The sequence below is a fragment of the Ranitomeya imitator genome, chromosome 1, assembly GCF_032444005.1.
Source record: "Ranitomeya imitator isolate aRanImi1 chromosome 1, aRanImi1.pri, whole genome shotgun sequence".
Taxonomy (NCBI): domain Eukaryota; kingdom Metazoa; phylum Chordata; class Amphibia; order Anura; family Dendrobatidae; genus Ranitomeya; species Ranitomeya imitator.
Window position 1 is genome coordinate 1196274884 of NC_091282.1, and position 19667 is coordinate 1196294550.

The 19667-nt window shown below is 48.6% G+C and overlaps 1 protein-coding gene across 2 annotated transcripts in view; it reads left to right on the top strand.

The window, feature by feature from the left end:
• FAM193A (family with sequence similarity 193 member A) overlaps positions 1 to 18916 on the top strand; it is a 108930-nt gene extending 90014 nt beyond the window's left edge. For both annotated transcript variants that reach the window (XM_069744863.1, XM_069744864.1), the window contains 3 exons: positions 4594 to 5398; positions 16485 to 16566; positions 18017 to 18916. In XM_069744863.1, the coding sequence (XP_069600964.1) occupies positions 4594 to 5398; positions 16485 to 16566; positions 18017 to 18110 (981 nt within the window). In that variant the 3' untranslated portion in view covers positions 18111 to 18916. The remainder of the gene's footprint in view (positions 1 to 4593; positions 5399 to 16484; positions 16567 to 18016) is intronic.
• Positions 18917 to 19667: the final 751 nt, after the last annotated feature.

Here is a 19667-nt window from a genome sequence, read left to right on the forward strand (position 1 = left end):
AGGGCATTGGGTGGGAAGTGGGGAACAGCGACCAGAACCAGCCAAGATTGAGGCCATAGCCTAATTGCCCACCCCACGCACTAAAACCCAGGTCATGGCGTTTCTAGGGACAGCGGGGTATTACAGGAAATTCGTTCCCAATTACAGCAGCGTGGCCAAGCCCCTCACTGATCTGACCCGTAAGAACCAACCCCGCCAGGTAACCTGGACCCCAGTGTAAGGAAGCCTTCCGCCAACTAAAGGACGCACTCACCAATACCCCTGTATTGGCCGCACCCGATCCAACTAAATGTTTCCTTGTTCACACAGACGCTTCTATGTTTGGATTGGGGGCAGTACTAAGCCAAGTCGGGCCGGACGGCCAAGAACACCCGGTAGCTTACCTGAGTCGGAAACTACTGCCCCGTGAAGTGAGCTATGCGGCCATCGAGAAGGAGTGCCTGGCAATAGTATGGACACTCAAAAAGTTACAACCATATTTGTATGGACGACAGTTTTCCCTTCTAACGGACCATAATCTCCTAGTCTGGCTTAATCGGGTCTCCGGAGACAACGCCAGATTGCTGCGGTGGAGTTTAGCCCTACAACCTCTGGACTTCACCATCCACTACAGACCCGGCAAACAAAACGGTAACGCCGATGGACTAAGTCGACAAACGGAACTTGTACCCACCCCATAAACTTCGGTCATCCCCAAACCAATCCATTAAGGATCAGCCTGTGTATGCCGATTGCGTCGCTGAAAAGGGGAGCCGTGTTACGGAACCACTCAGCACCCAGAATATGTTGTGCAGTTATATGTATGCATAATAGGTTCCATGTGAGATGCATGTCCCTAATGCATCAGCCCACAGGCTGCGCCCCTGGGGAGAGGGGACACGATATTCCCCTTCTGTCCTCCCCCCACCTTTGTAATTCCCACAGTAAATATCGGCAGGCTCCGGCCTCCTGCGGCTATTATAATGTATGTCTGGCCTGCCGCTTTTCTATTGGCCTGCCCTCTGTTTCTGTGTGATATAGTCTTGTGTCCTGTGAGTAAATTGTTGTCAGACTGGAAATACGTGGAGAAGCAATGATCTTTTATATGCGCCCATGTAAGGCTACTTTCACACTAGCGTCGGAATTCGGCCCGTCGCATCACAGGTCATTACATTTGTATGGTCGCTAGATGTCGCTGCCACATCACAGCTCATCACATGTGTATGGTCGCTAGATGTCGCTGCCACATCACAGCTCATCACATGTGTATGGTCGCTAGATGTCGCTGCCACATCACAGGCCATTACATGTGTATGGTCGCTAGATGTCGCTGCCACATCACAGGTCATTGCATGTGTATGGTCGCTAGATGTCGCTGCCACATCACAGGTCATTGCATGTGTATGGTCGCTAGATGTCGCTGCTACATCACAGCTCATTACATGTGTATGGTCGCTAGATGTCACTGCCACATCACAGCTTATTACATGTGTATGGTCGCTAGATGTCGCTGCCACATCACAGGTCATTACATGTGTATGGTCGCTGGGTGTCGCTGCCACATCACAGCTCATTACATGTGTATGGTCGCTAGATGTCGCTGCCACATCACAGCTCATTACATGTGTATGGTCGCTAGATGTCGCTGCCACATCACAGCTCATTACATGTGTATGGTCGCTAGATGTCGCTGCTACATCACAGGTCATTGCATGTGTATGGTCGCTAGATGTCGCTGCCACATCACAGCTCATTACATGTGTATGGTCGCTGGGTGTCGCTGCCACATCACAGCTCATTACATGTGTATGGCCGCTAGGTGTCGCTGCTACATCACAGGTCATTGCATGTGTATGGTCGCTAGATGTCGCTGCCACATCACAGCTCATTACATGTGTATGGTCGCTAGATGTCGCTGCTACATCACAGCTCATTACATGTGTATGGTCGCTAGATGTCGCTGCTACATCACAGGTCATTGCATGTGTATGGTCGCTAGATGTCGCTGCCACATCACAGGTCATTGCATGTGTATGGTCGCTAGATGTCGCTGCCACATCACAGGTCATTGCATGTGTATGGTCGCTAGATTTCGCTGCCACATCACAGGTCATTACATGTGTATGGTCGCTAGATGTTGCTGCCACATCACAGGTCATTGCATGTGTATGGTCGCTAGATGTCGCTGCCACATCACAGGTCATTGCATGTGTATGGTCGCTAGATTCGCTGCCACATCACAGGTCATTGCATGTGTATGGTCGCTGGGTGTCGCTGCCACATCACAGCTCATTACATGTGTATGGTCGCTAGATTCGCTGCCACATCACAGGTCATTGCATGTGTATGGTCGCTGGGTGTCGCTGCTACATCACAGGCCATTACATGTGTATGGTCGCTAGATGTTGCTGCCACATCACAGGTCATTGCATGTGTATGGTCGCTAGATTCGCTGCCACATCACAGGCCATTACATGTGTATGGTCGCTAGATGTTGCTGCCACATCACAGGTCATTGCATGTGTATGGTCGCTAGATGTTGCTGCCACATCACAGCTCATTGCATGTGTATGGTCGCTAGATGTTGCTGCCACATCACAGCTCATTGCATGTGTATGGTCGCTAGATGTTGCTGCCACATCACAGGTCATTGCATGTGTATGGTCGCTAGATGTTGCTGCCACATCGCAGCTCATTACATGTGTATGGTCGCTAGATGTTGCTGCCACATCACAGCTCATTGCATGTGTATGGTCGCTAGATTCGCTGCCACATCACAGGTCATTACATGTGAATGGTCGCTAGATGTCGCTGCCACATCACAGGTCATTACATGTGTATGGTCGCTAGATTCGCTGCCACATCACAGGTCATTGCATGTGTATGGTCGCTGGGTGTCGCTGCTACATCACAGGCCATTACATGTGTATGGTCGCTAGATGTTGCTGCCACATCACAGGTCATTGCATGTGTATGGTCGCTAGATTCGCTGCCACATCACAGGCCATTACATGTGTATGGTCGCTAGATGTTGCTGCCACATCACAGGTCATTGCATGTGTATGGTCGCTAGATGTTGCTGCCACATCACAGCTCATTGCATGTGTATGGTCGCTAGATGTTGCTGCCACATCACAGCTCATTGCATGTGTATGGTCGCTAGATGTTGCTGCCACATCACAGCTCATTGCATGTGTATGGTCGCTAGATGTTGCTGCCACATCACAGCTCATTGCATGTGTATGGTCGCTAGATTCGCTGCCACATCACAGGTCATTACATGTGAATGGTCGCTAGATGTCGCTGCCACATCACAGGTCATTACATGTGTATGGTCGCTAGATTCGCTGCCACATCACAGGTCATTGCATGTGTATGGTCGCTGGGTGTCGCTGCTACATCACAGGTCATTACATGTGTACGGTCGCTAGATGTCGCTGCCACATCACAGCTCATTACATGTGTATGGTCGCTAGATGTCACTGCCACATCACAGCTCATTACATGTGTATGGCCGCTAGATGTCGCTGCCACATCACAGCTCATTACATGTGTATGGTCGCTAGATGTCGCTGCCACATCACAGCTCATTACATGTGTATGGTCGCTAGATGTCGCTGCTACATCACAGCTCATTACATGTGTATGGTCGCTAGATGTCGCTGCTACATCACAGGCCATTACATGTGTATGGTCGCTAGATGTCGCTGCCACATCACAGCTCATTACATGTGTATGGTCGCTAGATGTCGCTGCTACATCACAGCTCATTACATGTGTATGGTCGCTAGATGTCACTGCCACATCACAGCTTATTACATGTGTATGGTCGCTAGATGTCGCTGCCACATCACAGCTCATTACATTTGTATGGTCGCTAGATGTCGCTGCCACATCACAGGTCATTACATTTGTACGGTCGCTAGATGTCACTGCCACATCACGGGTCATTACATGTGTATGGTCACTAGATGTCACTGATACATATAAATGGGGTCGTTTTGCCTCTACAAGGGTACTGCGACCACTACAATTAACTTTTTGCGACTTGCTTGTCGCAGTACCCTGCGGTTGACAATGTAGCCCAGTTTACTTGGATTGAGCTACGATGTAGCAACGATGCCTGACTCTTTGGCCATGACTCTTGTCCCACGACCTAAGTCAACATGTAGTTTTAGTCTTAATGACATTGTCGACCAAGATATCTGTAATGCATCCTACAGCTAGACACACCTGACATCCCATATAGTGATGTGCAATTAACCACAACCTTGACTTCCCGTTCTCCAGTAGATGTGCCTATGAGCAGCCCTTAAGGAGCGTATTTTCTTGTTTTGAGCCTTAAATGTTGGAGAACATCATCCATATTTTGAGGGTTGTTTCCAGCATTGAAAGGTATCAATTATATATGGGATAGATGAGAACTTCCTGATCGGTTGGGGTCTCATCACTGGGACCCCGATGGATCCCAAGTACGTGTCTCTAATATGCTTTTTTGGTATGGACTGGGCACAAATGTATATGTGAATTTTAAGTATTTTGTAAGGTAATGAGAATGTTTTATAACAGAAGACCTTTAATAGTTTCTTCCTATATCTTTTGATTTTAACACAGCTGGAGGAAAAGGCACGACATGAAGCCGAAGTCCGAGAACTTGAAGTCTGTCGTCTCATAGAAGAACAGCAGCAACGAGAGGTCGAAGAAAGATTCAAACAGGAACTTCATCGGCACCAGGAGTGTCATGCGCTCAAGAAAAAGAAAAAGGATCGCTCTGCTAAGGACTGTCACAAGTCTGACCGACACACGCACCACTCTCTCCCCAGTAAAGAAGCCTCCACAGAGGTTCTTCCCAACGGGACCCTAGAGCAGGAAACCATATCCGTTCCTTTACACACAAGGCAGTGTCACAAAACCGATCCGAATCCGTTATTAGAGGCCATGAATGAGCTTTCCAATCACACACACGGCAGAGACTTAAAATCTTACACCTCAAAAGAAGTGAAGGCGAAACAGCAGGAGCAGCTCTCCCTCCTCCTAGACTTAGTCCAACAAAAAGAAAACCACGTTAAGCAGAAGTCTAAAGTGGCAAAGCTCTGCCCGGAGCAAGTCAAAAAGTCTGAGGTCCCCAAAATATCCGAACTCCAACCAAAACCGAAGAACCAATGCGAAGCCAAAGTCCGAGCCGTGGAAATCGCATCTTTGGTTGAGCAGAAGAAAGAAGAGAAAAAGGCCACGAACGGTAACACCAAGAAACAACTAAACTTTTTAAAGGAAGACAAACCCCCAGCACCTTGTGAAGCCGCCTTCATTGGGGAGCAGCAGAACAACAAACTGCTGATCACTGCTGATTCCCCGCAGCCCAAGGGGAAAAGCAAGAGGAATAAGAAGAAGAAAGGAGAAAAAGTGAATAATTCAATTGGTAAGTTGCCGAGCCACATTGGTGTTGCTTTCTGGTTATTAAAGGGGAATCGGTGAAGAGGCTAATGCTGGCCAGGGAAAAAAGCTAGGGAGGCAGGGGCTCGTTAAGAGCTTTGTCAACCTTGAGCACTTGACGCCTCATTAGCTTTTTAATTTATTTGTTGAAAGACCTGCATGCCATTTTATTCGGTCTGGGGTGTCGATTTTACTTACAACAGCAGGATTGTAAGCAAAATGAAGATGGGCCATGGACCTGGGCCAAGAGAATTCCTTCAGATGGAGGTTATGGGACTCAATAATCGGTCTACGGGGATGAAAACTTGTGTGCCTGCAACAACCAGTCATTGTGCGGTAAGAAGGTCTGGTCTTTCGCTGCACCATGGATAGATGCATGTGTAGCTTTAATGAAGATTGGACAGGGTAATCTGGACAATTTGTTGATTGGCGAACATAAATGGTGTGCAGTGAAATGGGGGGGGGAGGGGGGACGCCTTAGCCTAGAGGCCCTACTGACATGGTAAGCGGACTACATACAGAGGATATAGTGAAATATCTATATGTATGGATGTATGACCAGCAGTAAATTAACATCTGTGCCGAGACTGCAGCTCTCATGACCCATGTTATCCTGAACAGGCAGTCTCCTGGTCTCCAGTCACCCCAGGGGGGATGTCCTGAGAACACACAGAATTGGAAACACTTCACACCTCCTGGTGCCTTTGATGGGAAGACACCAAATTGCAGCCTGACACTTGTGTATATTTACTCTGAGAAAGAAAAATTACACGGAGTGTTCAAAGAAAAATAATGTATTCATTGGTAAAATAACCAGGATCCAGTCACAAACCAACGATTAGAATATTAACCGGAGAGGCTGGTCTAGAAATCTGACCCCTGGGTTGACTCTATAAATTAGGCCTTTACACATAGAAACACGTTCACAGATTGAGGGGCAGCCAAGCTGATGTGAGCCATTCCATATTCGTCTCCCCCTCAGGGAGCAGAATGACGGACTGTAAAGTTTAGATATTTCTGTAAGTTTTCTCCCTTTATTTTTTATAACTGTTTTGCATATTTGTATATCTTTTATTGTAACCACTGTACATTTTCTATTAAAGCTTGTCAAGATTGCTACCTTCCAATAGGAGACACTAGAGTTCTAGTTCTCTTCCTCTCTGAAGAGACAATTTGCATAATTAGCATATTTCCCAGAGGAGCATCACGGTTTTGTCTCCTCATCTCGGCATGCTTAGCATGTCAAACTCCACAAGGAGAAACAATACTTTTTGGATATCTATTAAAAGCTTAAATCTTAAAAAAATTGAACCTTGTATGCTCGAAAGATTCCATTGCCTTCGCCTTGGTGATTGGCAGACAGTAGTAGTAATATTTCCAGGACTCATCACCCGTGTTTTCGGTGAGTGGTGGCAGCCTATATGAAGTGGGGTGTGTGGTCTGTGTCGGGACGTGATGTATGCTCCCATTGCAGCATAGGACAGAGGTTGAATGCTGGACTGAAGGAGAGGAGATATATTAACACTTGCAGGCGCAACCCCAAGTCACGTGCTGAGAAGCGGGTACGTGACAAAGGCCATCTTAGGTTGGGTCTTAAGTTCAGCCCAGACTGTAGCATTGTAAAAGCTTGCCTGAAGGTTCCCTGACAGGCTTTCTTGGAATTAGGTTTTGGGTTTACAGATCGCAGGTTGGTGCCCCCATGGGCAGAACCTACAGATTGCAGGTCGATGCCCCCATGGGCAGAACCTGCAGATTGCAGGTCGATGCCCCCATGGGCAGACCCTGAAGATTGCAGGTCCACGTTATGCTTAGAGTATACAGGCAGATGTTGCATCGGTGGGTAGAATAGACCCCATAGACAGCACCTCCAGGATTTGTTCACCATGTGGTGGTATTACACGGTGCATAGGCTGGTAGGTGACACGTACCTAGTCTTTGAGGTGCCAGCGGGCAGGATCCATAGGGGCATCACTTTTGTGGGTGCACAGTCATATTGGGATTCTGCTTTCATTGACCAGACACACACCGATTAACTGCATGCACGTGTTGGATATGGTATCTGTGTTGTGGCATAATTACCCCACCTATAGCGTGGGCATGAGGCTGGGTACTGCAATGTGAGTAATGCAGACTGTGTCTTACAGGGGTGTTATTACCCCGGCTGACATAAACAGAAAAACCTCACCCCATTTTCTCTATCGCCTTTCATTGGGGGACACAGGAACCATGGGTGTATGCTGCTGCCACTAGGAGGCTGACACTATGCAAATAAAAAAGTTAGCTCCTCCTCTGCAGTGTACACCCTACCGACAGGAAGTAGGATATTCAGTTTAGCTTAGTGTCAGTAGGAGGTGGACACGGGTCTTTCATTAGACCCTTATCTACCTCAATGTGCGTCGTTTCCTTTCAGGTTTTTCCGGAGGGATACAGGGTGAACAGTCACACCTGTAGTCCCACTATGCGGACTATGAGTACGGTGTGTACTGCCACCCCGTATCCTCATAGATCCCTCACCAGGACCAAGATCCTAGCACACAAGCGTGCTTAGAAGTCCGGTCCTGGCTCCGTCCCCCACCCACTCGCCCACCAGAGCCTGTCGGTTGGAGGAGACGAGGACGTCCATCAGCTCCGTGGACGTCTCATTCCTTCCAGGTTAGTACCGGCGGGGGATGTTTAGGTGAGTATTTTCCCTCCCCACCCTGTGGCTTCCCTGGATCCAAAAAAAAAAAAAAAAAGGGGGTTCCTATTTAAGGGGTTTTCTGATGCGAATCGCATCTCTTTTCAGCCGCGCCACTTCCGTGGATGCGGCCTCCCTGTTCCGGCGCGGCTGACTTTACGGAACACCGCGCCGCTTCTTGTCCGGGCACGCTATCTGCGTGGCTGTGCTCAGGGGGGGACATTTCCGCCTCGGGTCCTGCAGGCTTCCCAGCCCCAGCTACAGCGCGGCCCTCAGTGGCTCCCCTGCTCCGGGTCGCTGGAAGCTCCTTCCGAGCCCTCCAAGGCTAGCTGCAAAAGGTCCAGACAGGAATGCCAGTCTGAGTCCTCTTCTCGCTCCATCTCGACACTCGGTCCTCCTCTGCAGTCGGCGTCCTCCTGATCCTCCTCCCCTGAGTCAGGCGAGGCTTTCTCTGATACGCCTCCGGAGGATAATTTGGGGCCGGATTCGAACCAAATCGCTAACATGAGGGATATGGTTCAAAGCCTCATTGGAGCGACCAATCAGACCTGTGGCATCAAAGATTCCTCTACGAAACCCGCAGATCAGGCGGTTTCGTTTAGACGGTCTAAGCTACCTCCCAAGGTATTTGCTCCTCATCCTGAATTCAAGGAGCTTCTGTCCAGAGAAAGAGCGAATTCGACCAGACGTTCTCAAAGAGACAAGCGTCTTGGAGTCTCATATCTCTTTCCTCCGGATCTCATTGCCAACCAGAATGAGAGGCGTTAGAGAACGACCTCTCCCCCTGTGGATCCGTCGGCTGCTAAACTTGCCACCAACACAGTCCTTACGCTGTCCGGTGGGCGGCTCTGAAAGATTCCATCGATAGGATCATGTAATCCTTCGTGAAGTCGGCTTTCAAAGCTGCCGCATCATCCCAATGCCCAGCTTTGGCTTCCACTTGGGTTTCGAAGTCTGTATCCGAGGGGCTAAACAACTCTGTTGGGGCATTCAAGCTGGAGCTCCATCAGGTCGGCTGGCGGAACTTGCCTCCCAGATTTCTCACGCCGGGGAATAATTTGTTCCCTGGACGTCGCGTCTTCTGCCGCACAGGCGCCCAGTAATGTTGTTGCCAGCTGTCGCACTTTTTGGCTCAAGAGTCATCAAAGAAGTCCCTTACGAGCCTGCCTTTTCAAGGTTCACGTCCTTTCGGTTCCAAGCTGGACCAAATTTATTAAGGACGACACTGGCGGCACCAGTCCCCTTCTCCAGACCTCGCCTACTTCCCCTTAGGCGGCTACTTCGGTCTTTTTGACCTTTTTCGTAGTTTTGCGGCATCAGATTCCTCTTCGCAACAGCAGAGGCCACTGGCACGTTAAATAGAAGAAGGTATTCTTCGACTCACTCTTTCCTGGCGTGCCTGCTACTCCTAAGGTGGATTCTCCATGTCCAGGACTGGAAGTTCCACCTAGGCATGACCCACGACTAGACCCCAGCCCGTTTCTCAGACTTGGCAACCGTCTCCTGTTCCTCAGGGACGTCTGGGTCTCCTCAGTAGAGGGCGCATGGGCCAGGGCACTTGTATCCTCTAGATACAAAATCTTCATTTCACGGTCCTGGGATCGTTTTCTTCAAATCCCAACCTCCAAGAGACCCCGCTCTAGTCCTGGGTTTCATTACAGCCATTGTTTCCCTCCTTAAATCTGGGGTAAACGTTCCCGTCCCAGAACAGGAACGGTTCATCGGTTCACAGGCTTCTCTTCGAATCTTTCTGTACTGACTGAGGACAGCAAGGTTCGTCCCAGTACGGATCTCCATTTGCTGTACAGGAAGTTTAGTCGGAGACACTTCAGGATGATATTCCCTCGTTCAGTAATCACTTTCATGGAGGCTCAGGATTTTCGGTTTCAGGCTCCCGAAAGTCTATCCATCTTTCCCGACATTCTAACCGTTGCGGGTGGCTCGTCAACAGGAAGAAGTTCCGTCTTGTTCAGTGCCTCGTATCTCTGGGCATGTTCTTCTACACTTGTCGGACCAGAGTCTTCCTTCCCGAGGACAGGATATCCCTCCTTTGTCAGGAAGTTCGCTTGCTCCAGGGTTCTCGGCTCCCCTCCTTTCCGATGGGCCTTAAAGGCCCTAAGGAGGTTTGGTTGCAACATCGGAAGCAATTTTCCCTTCGCCCGTTTCTTTCAAGACTTCTTCAGCAGGCTATTTTATCGCAGGGGACAGGTCTGTCTTCTCCCTGCATCGTCCGATCCGGCTTTCTCCCAGGTCAAATGGTTCCTCGACTGGTGGCCGAGGTCACTTCTCTTATCCCAGAGTAGATCCTTCACAGCATATCCTTCCTTCCAGTTCCCTGGCAGGTGGTGACGACGGACGCCAGTCTGCTCGCGGAGGCGCGGGGCTTTGTCTCCTGTTCTTTCAGGGTTGTTGGTCGGTGCAGGAGCCACCTTTGCCGATCAATGTCCTCGAGTCCCGGATCATCTTTCTGTCTTTCCTTCACTGGGTAAGGATTCTCAGCAGCCTGCCAATTCGAATCCAGACAGACAATGACACAGCAGTGGCCTATGTCTACCACCAGGGGTGGACTCGGCGTTCGCTGGCCTCGGCCGAGATTCCAGGATCCTCCTTTGGACAGAGGCAACGGTCCTGGTGAGCTCCGCAGTGCATGTCCCCAGCGTGGACATTTAGGCCGCCGACTTCCTCGGCCGCGAGGGCCTCGCGGCAGGGGAATGGTACTTCAGGAGGTTTCCTATCGGATTGCTCTTCGAGGGGGGACTCCAGAGGTGGACCTCATGGCGTCCCCATTGAACAGGAGATCCCTCGGGTCGGCCCAGGGTCCCGTGATCCTCTCACAGTGGTGTTGTCACTCTGGCCATTCCTCGGTCGCAGTTCGGGCTCCCCTATCGGTTCCCACGCCTTCCCTTGCTTTCCAAGCTGTCGAAAAAGATCAAGGCTGGATGGGTGCCGGTCATTCTGATCGTCCCGGATTGGCCCAGGAGGTCTTAGTTTGCAGACATCGCCAATCTTCTCGCGGACACCCCTGGTGTCTTCCAGGCGGACCCGATCTGCTGTCTCAGGGTCCGATCTGCCACCCGAATTATCGGTCGCTCAGTTTAACGGCGTGGCTGTGGACTCCACAGTTCTAAGAGCGTCCGGCCTTTCGGCCCAGATGAGTCACTCTATAATCCAGGCTGGGAAGCCTTTGTCTTCTTCCAGGATCTACTATCGTACCTGGAAGGCTTACTTTCGTTGATGCGAGTCCAACCGCTTTTCACCTACAGGTCCTTCTCAAAAAATTAGCATATAGTGTTAAATTTCATTATTTACCATAATGTAATGATTACAATTAAACTTTCATATATTATAGATTCATTATCCACCAACTGAAATGTGTCAGGTCTTTTATTGTTTTAATACTGATGATGTTGGCATACAACTCCTGATAACCCAAAAAACCTGTCTCAATAAATTAGCATATTTCACCCATCCAATCAAATAAAAGTGTTTTTTAATAACAAACAAAAAAAACATCAAATAATAATGTTCAGTTATGCACTCAATACTTGGTCGGGAATCCTTTGGCAGAAATGACTGCTTCAATGCGGCGTGGCATGGAGGCAATCAGCCTGTGACACTGCTGAGATGTTATGGAGGCCCAGGATGCTTCAATAGCGGCCTTAAGCTCATCCAGAGTGTTGGGTCTTGCGTCTCTCAACTTTCTCTTCACAATATCCCACAGATTCTCTATGGGGTTCAGGTCAGGAGAGTTGGCAGGCCAATTGAGCACAGTAATACCATGGTCAGTAAACCATTTACCAGTGGTTTTGGCACTGTGAGCAGGTGCCAGGTCGTGCTGAAAAATGAAATCTTCATCTCCATAAAGCATTTCAGCCGATGGAAGCATGAAGTGCTCCAAAATCTCCTGATAGCTAGCTGCATTGACCCTGCCCTTGATGAAACACAGTGGACCAACACCAGCAGCTGACATGGCACCCCACACCATCACTGACTGTGGGTACTTGACACTGGACTTCAGGCATTTTGGCATTTCCTTCTCCCCAGTCTTCCTCCAGACTCTGGCACCTTGATTTCCGAATGACATGCAAAATTTGCTTTCATCAGAAAAAAGTACTTGGGACCACCTAGCAACAGTCCAGTGCTGCTTCTCTGTAGCCCATTTCGGCACCTGTAGCCCATTTCCTGCACACGCCTGTGCACGGTGGCTCTGGATGTTTCCACACCAGACTCAGTCCACTGCTTCCTCAGGTTCCCCAAGGTCTGGAATCGGTCCTTCTCCACAATCTTCCTCAGGGTCCGGTCTCCTCTTCTCGTTGTACAGCGTTTTCTGCCACATTGTTTCCTTCCAACAGACTTACCATTGAGGTGCCTTGATACAGCACTCTGGGAACAGCCTATTTGTTGAGAAATTTCTTTCTGGGTCTTACCCTCTTGCTTGAGGGTGTCAATGATGGCCTTCTTGACATCTGTCAGGTCGCTAGTCTTACCCATGATGGGGGTTTTGAGTAATGAACCAGGCAGGGAGTTTATAAAAGCCTCAGGTATCTTTTGCATGTGTTTAGAGTTAATTAGTTGATTCAGAAGATTAGGGTAATAGGTCGTTTAGAGAACCTTTTCTTGATATGCTAATTTATTGAGACAGGTTTTTTGGGTTATCAGGAGGGTTTATGCCAAAATCATCAGTATTAAAACAATAAAAGACCTGACAAATTTCAGTTGGTGGATAATGAATCTATAATATATGAAAGTTTAATTGTAATCATTACATTATGGTAAATAATGAAATTTAACACTATATGCTAATTTTTTGAGAAGGACCTGTATGTCCTTTTTCCCTGCCTTCCATTTGGTTTTCCTTCAGGCAGGGCTGGATTCGGGCTTCGCTCTTAGTTCCCTAAAGGACCAGGTTCCTGCGCTCTTCTTCCCTTTCAGAAGACGTTATCTTCTCAGCCGCAGGTTAAGACCTCCCTTCAAGGAGTAGCCCACGCTGTCCCTCCGTACAGGGCCTCTGTGGATTCATGAGATTTAAAGGTTGGGTTGGTTGTGCTTAGGGGTTCTCCCCTTAGAACTGACAGGGAAAAACTCCCTGAGAGGCTCAATCTCGGAAGGTGGCCTTTCTCAGGTCCATCTTTTTGATCCGCCGCGTTTTTGAGTTGGCGGCCATTTCTTGCCGACCTCCTTTCTTGATTTTAAACCAGGACAAGGTGGTCCCAGGCCTCTGCCTTCCTTCCTTCCTTTCACGAGGTGGTTTTCATCTTTCCACCTCAACGAGGACATCGTTATACCTTTCCTTTTGTCCAGCTCCGATTCATCCTCATGGAGTGATCGTTGAACAGGCTGGGCCTCGTCAGGGCAGTGAGGATCTCCCTGGCTAGCACAGCCGCTTTCCGAAAGATGGATTCTCTTTTCGCCATCCCTGATGGCGTGCGTAGATGCCTGCCGACTTCCAAGGCGACTATTGCTCGCTCTATCAGAACGGCAATTTTGGAAGCTTTACCGGGTCAAGAACAAGAGTGCCCCCTCCTGAGATAAAGGCTCTCTACCCGGGCAGTCGGCGCTTCCAGTGCGGTACGTCACAGGGTTATCGCTGACGGCTTTGCAAGCGGCACCTGGTCTTCCATCCACACGTTTCGCCGAACTACGGCGGACTCCAGCCTGGGCAGAAGGATCCTGCAGGCGGCAGTGGTGAGTCCTCGGACCTGATGGAAGTCTGTGTTTCCCACCCCAGGGACTGCTTTGGGACGTCCCATGGTTCCTGTGTCCCCCAATGAAAGGCGATAGAGAAAACAGGATTTTTGGTTGCTTACCGTAAAATCTGTTTCTCGGAGCCTTCATTGGGGGACACAGCACCCTCCCAAGTTGAACAGCTCTGTTTACTGTATACGTTTGAGTTCTTTGCACACTCTTCGAGTGTTTGAAACTGTTAATCTATGGAGCGCCGTAGAATTTGTTGGCGCTATGTAAATAAAGTTTATTATTATTCCTCTTTTACACGTTGCTTCTCCTACTGCTTTCTCACTAACTGAATATCCTACTTCCTGTCGGTAGGGTGTACACTGCAGAGGAGGAGCTAACTTTTTTATTTGCATAGTGTCAGCCTCCTAGTGGCAGCAGCATACACCCATGGTTCCTGTGTCCCCCAATGAAGGCTCCGAGAAACAGATTTTACGGTAAGCAACCAAAAATCCTGTTTTTTTATTTTAAGAAAAAAAAAAACAATATTAAGAGTCACAATAGCACCACTTCTCCGTTTGACAGTATGGCACAGAGCAATTTTTGCAATTGGCTGGACCGCACCTCCAGAGATGATCGCTGCCGGCCTCTGTACGTGGTGCGGAGGCGCTCCAGGGCTGTATCCTGTATGTTAGAGAGCCGGAGAATAGTTTGCTCCTGGAGATGAACTGATCGGGCTGGTGGTCCGCACTGGGCTGTCTCCCTTGCCTCTATGAGGGTGGGTTGCCACTGTACCAGGCGACACTGAAGAGGTTCGGCCAGCCTTAGAGCAGTGCTTACAGGATCTCATGAATTGCGCCTGCAAGCTGGACACGCTCCCTATCTAGGTAACCGGCCGCCTCTTATCCACTGCAGGGGTGGCAGTAACCTTGGCAATGAGCTGTAAACAATAAAATGTAAAAAAATTTCCATAGATAAGAGAATTTTTAGTAAGAGGTCGCAAAGTTGTTCGTTTTTACGAGCACTTTCCAATTTTAACCATTCTATAAACTTGAGACGACGGCTTTAATGCCCAATTTTATATATAAATATATATTTTTTTTTGGCGTTTGCTAACTATAACAGGACTGTGCTCTTTCTGCTGGGCGTACCCTAACGGGACTGTGCTCTTTCTGCTGGACCTACCCTGACAGGACTGTGCTCTTTCTGCTGGATGTACCCTGACGGGACTGTGCTTTTTCTGCCGGACCTACCCTGACAGGACTGTGCTCTTTCTGCTGGACGTACCCTGACAGGACTGTGTTTTTTCTGCCGGACCTACCCTGACAGGGCTGTGCTCTTTCTGCTGGATGTACCCTGACAGGACTGTGCTTTTTCTGCTGGGCGTACCCTGACAGGGCTGTGCTTCTTCTGCTGGATGTACCCTGACAGGACTGTGCTCTTTCTGCTGGATGTACCCTGACAAAACTGTGCTCTTTCTGCTGGATGTACCCTGACGGGACTGTGCTCTTTCTGCTGGACGTACCCTGACAAAACTGTGCTCTTTCTGCTGGACGTACCCTGACAAAACTGTGCTCTTTCTGCTGGATGTACCCTGACAGGACTGTGCTCTTTCTGCTGGACGTACCCTGACGGGACTGTGCTCTTTCTGCTGGACGTACCCTGACGGGACTGTGCTCTTTCTGCTGGACGTACCCTGACGGGACTGTGCTCTTTCTGCTGGACGTACCCTGACGGGACTGTGCTCTTTCTGCTGGACGTACCCTGACGGGACTGTGCTCTTTCTGCTGGACGTACCCTGACGGGACTGTGCTCTTTCTGCTGGACGTACCCTGACGGGACTGTGCTCTTTCTGCTGGACGTACCCTGACGGGACTGTGCTCTTTCTGCTGGACGTACCCTGACGGGACTGTGCTCTTTCTGCTGGACGTACCCTGACGGGACTGTGCTCTTTCTGCTGGACGTACCCTGACGGGACTGTGCTCTTTCTGCTGGACGTACCCTGACGGGACTGTGCTCTTTCTGCTGGACGTACCCTGACGGGACTGTGCTCTTTCTGCTGGACGTACCCTGACGGGACTGTGCTCTTTCTGCTGGACGTACCCTGAAGGGACTGTGCTCTTTCTGCTGGACGTACCCTGACGGGACTGTGCTCTTTCTGCTGGACGTGCCCTGACGGGACTGTGCTCTTTCTGCTGGACGTGCCCTAATAGGACTGTGGTGTTACTTAGGCTACGTTCAGATTAGCGTTGCGCGCCGCTGCGTCGGCGACGCGATGCACGAAAAAACGTGTGCAAACGCACGCAAAAACGCGTTTTGCGACGCGTGCGTCGTTTTTTGACGAAAATCGGATGCAAGAAAAATGCAACTTGTTGCATTTTCTTGCGTCCGACACTAGCGTCAAAAACGACGCACGTGTCGGAAAACGCAACAAGAAAAACGCATGCGTCCCCCATGTTAAACATAGGGGCGCATGACGCGTGCGTCGCCGCTGCGTCGCCCGACGCAGCGTCGGGAAACTCTAATCTTGAACGTAGCCTTATCTGGTGTTTACAGACTACACTTAATGCAATGGTGCCAGATTGGAAAGTATAAAGTAGGTGGTGATCAAACCTTACAGTAGTTGATCCGTGAGCGCGATGTTGTACCGTGAGATGTCTTGTTCAGATCTTACTTAGTCCTATAACTCCTTCATATGTCATTTCTGTTTTTTTTCTTCCAGATGATGTTTTTCTTCCAAAAGACATTGACCTCGACAGTGTTGAAATGGACGAGACCGAAAGAGAAGTGGAATATTTCAAAAGGTGAAGGATTTTTCTTACTTCCACGCAGGGACCCTTCACACATGAGCAGATTGTGGGGCTGAGCTGCTCGTGATTCCTTGTCGTGGGCACGATTTCGGTGTATACAGCGCTTCATTACAAGCGGCCGACTGCATAGGTGTATTGCTGCAAATGTGATGTTCATGGGTTTCTTAAAAGGCTTATTATTATTTATTTATATAGCGCCATTAATTCCATGGTGCTGTACATGAGAAGGGGTTACATATAGAGTTATAGATATCGTTTACAGTAAACAAATTTACAGTGACAGACTGGTACAGAGGGGAGAGGACCCTCTCCTTGCGGACTTACATTCTATGTTCACTTACTGTGTATCAAGAGAATAGAAACGGCCCTCCGCTATCTAGGAAACTGGATATTTACATAATAGAAGGGGCCCTCCTTTATCTAGAAAACAGGATATCTATAGAATAGAAGGGGCCTCCTGTATCTAGAAAACGGGATATCTATAGAATAGAAGGGGCCTCCTGTATCTAGAATACTGGATAGCTAAAGAATAGAAGGGGCCCTCCTGTATCTAGAAAACGGGATATCTATAGAATAGAAGGGGCCTCCTGTATCTAGAAAACGGGATATCTATAGAATAGAAGGGGCCTCCTGTATCTAGAAAACGGGATATCTATAGAATAGAAACGGCCCTCTGCTATCTAGGAAACTGGATATTTACATAATAGAAGGGGCCCTCCTTTATCTAGAATACTGGATAGCTAAAGAATAGAAGGGGCCCTCCTGTATCTAGAAAACTGAATATCTACAGAATAGAAGGGGCCTCCTGTATCTAGAAAACGGGATATCTACAGAATAGAAGGGGCCTCCTGTATCTAGAATACTGGATATCTACAGAATAGAAGGGGCCCTCCTTTATCTAGAATACTGGATATCTACAGAATAGAAGGGGCCTCCTGTATCTAGAAAACGGGATATCTACAGAATAGAAGGGGCCCTCCTTTATCTAGAATACTGGATATCTACAGAATAGAAGGGGCCCTCCTGTATCTAGAATACTGGATATCTACAGAATAGAAGGGGCCTCCTGTATCTAGAAAACTGGATATCTACAGAATAGAAGGGGCCTCCTGTATCTAGAAAACTGGATATCTACAGAATAGAAGGGGCTCTCTAGAAAACTGTATATCTACAGAATAGAAGGGACCCTCTTCTATCTAGAATACTGGATATCTACAGAATAAAAGGGGCTATCCTGTATCTAGAAAACTGGATAACTACAGAATAGAAGGGACCCTCTTCTATCTAGAAAACTGGATATTTACAGAATAGAAGGGGACCTTTTCTGTCTAGAAAACCCGACCCGCCACTCACACACAGTTCCTAATTCAGTTCTGCTTGACTTTTTGTGTCTGGTGAACCCCTCTAATGCATTTGGTGAATTTTCATGGTCTTTTTCTTGCAGGTTCTGCTTAGACTCTGCCCGGCAGACAAGACAGAGGTTGTCAATCAACTGGTCCAACTTCAGCTTGAAGAAGACCACCTATGCTGCACACTGACTATGGAGATGTGTAAGAGGGGAGGGGGTCACCCTGCAGGAACCGATGCCACTGGTGTATGCCCTGCTGTTCTGACCGCTTAATCCGGCCCCGAGCCAGTGCTGCCTTGCCTTGTCCCCAGTGCTGTGTGGATCTGCACTGAACCCCCCCCGCAGCCCTGACCATTCTCGCTGATCTGAAAAAAAAAGAAAACCCCCCGAATATGCCACTTTCTACCTGGATTTGTTAGCTTGTGTGCTTGTAGTCTGTGAGTGAGACTTTGGTTGTAGCAATACGCTCTCTTCTAAATTGCCTTGGCGTCAGGCTCAAGACTGGTTCCTTGGGTTGAGTTGAGGCCTAGCTAGTTGCGTCATCCACGATGGCTCATGTCACTTCTGCAGTACGCTACGTTTTATCACATGGACTACCGGCGAGATAAAAATAAAAGAATGGACTTCATACCCACTCATGAAATAATCACTGCTCCGATTTTCTCATGGGGGAAATTCTCGTAAACGGACGGACGTTTCTCTGCTCACATACAATCTACTGTCGAAAAGAAGTGTACAAGATACGCTTACCTGTGTTTGTTTTTTTTTGGATTTTTTCCCCTCCCCTAAACTCGTAGCCGGCTTGTGTAAAGAATACTTGCAGAATGAGGATGTTAACAGAAGAAAAAGGAAAAAAAAAGAAAAAAATACTCACACGATCAATCTGTTATAGAGTGTATAATTGTATTAACACTGACGCCCAAGTGGCTACTTTTTTAACATATTGTTAAGTAATATTAAAATCATATCTTTCTTTTTGAAAGATGGAATACATTAGTATGGCAGAAGGATGGTCTGTTCATGTGTCCTTCATTTCTAGGTGTTATCGGTAGTTCACTTTTTTTATTTTTTTATGCGAGCGATCGATACAGAAAAGGGTTGTCAAAACAGTCCGGGGGCTTACGGCTTCAGAGAAAGACTTCCTGGACAGGACATGGCTGGATAGGAAGGAGGGACCCCCTGGCAAAGATAACGATGAATGCCTGGATGTGACAAGGATGGCGCCTAAGGGGAGCCACATGGACAGGCAATGTTGTGCGTTGAAATGTGGACAGATTCATCTAATATTTACTATTAAAAAAATGTGGTAAGTAACAACACCTTTTACTTCCATCCGCCCCCCCCCCCCCCCCCCCCCCCCTTGGGTGTTTTTTGACTCAAGGGCAGGTGCACAAGCTGCGGACTGGGGGGGTCACATGAACCCCACTGTTATAATCTACTATATAATTGTCTAAGGGTCACTTCCGTCTTTCTGTCTGTCTGTCACAGATATTCATTGGTCGCGGCCTGTCTATCGTGGAATCCAAGTCGCTGATTGGTCGTGGCAAAACGCCCATGACCATTGCCACGACCAATCAGCGACGGCCACAGTCCGGCGACAATATGGCTGCTCTTTCCTCCCTGCAGTCAGTGCCTGCTCCATAATCCCCTCCAGTCAGCCCTCACACAGGGTTAATGGCAGCGTTACCGGAGCGCGGTGTAACGTACTCCGGTTACGCAGCTATTAACCCTGTGTGACCAACTTTTT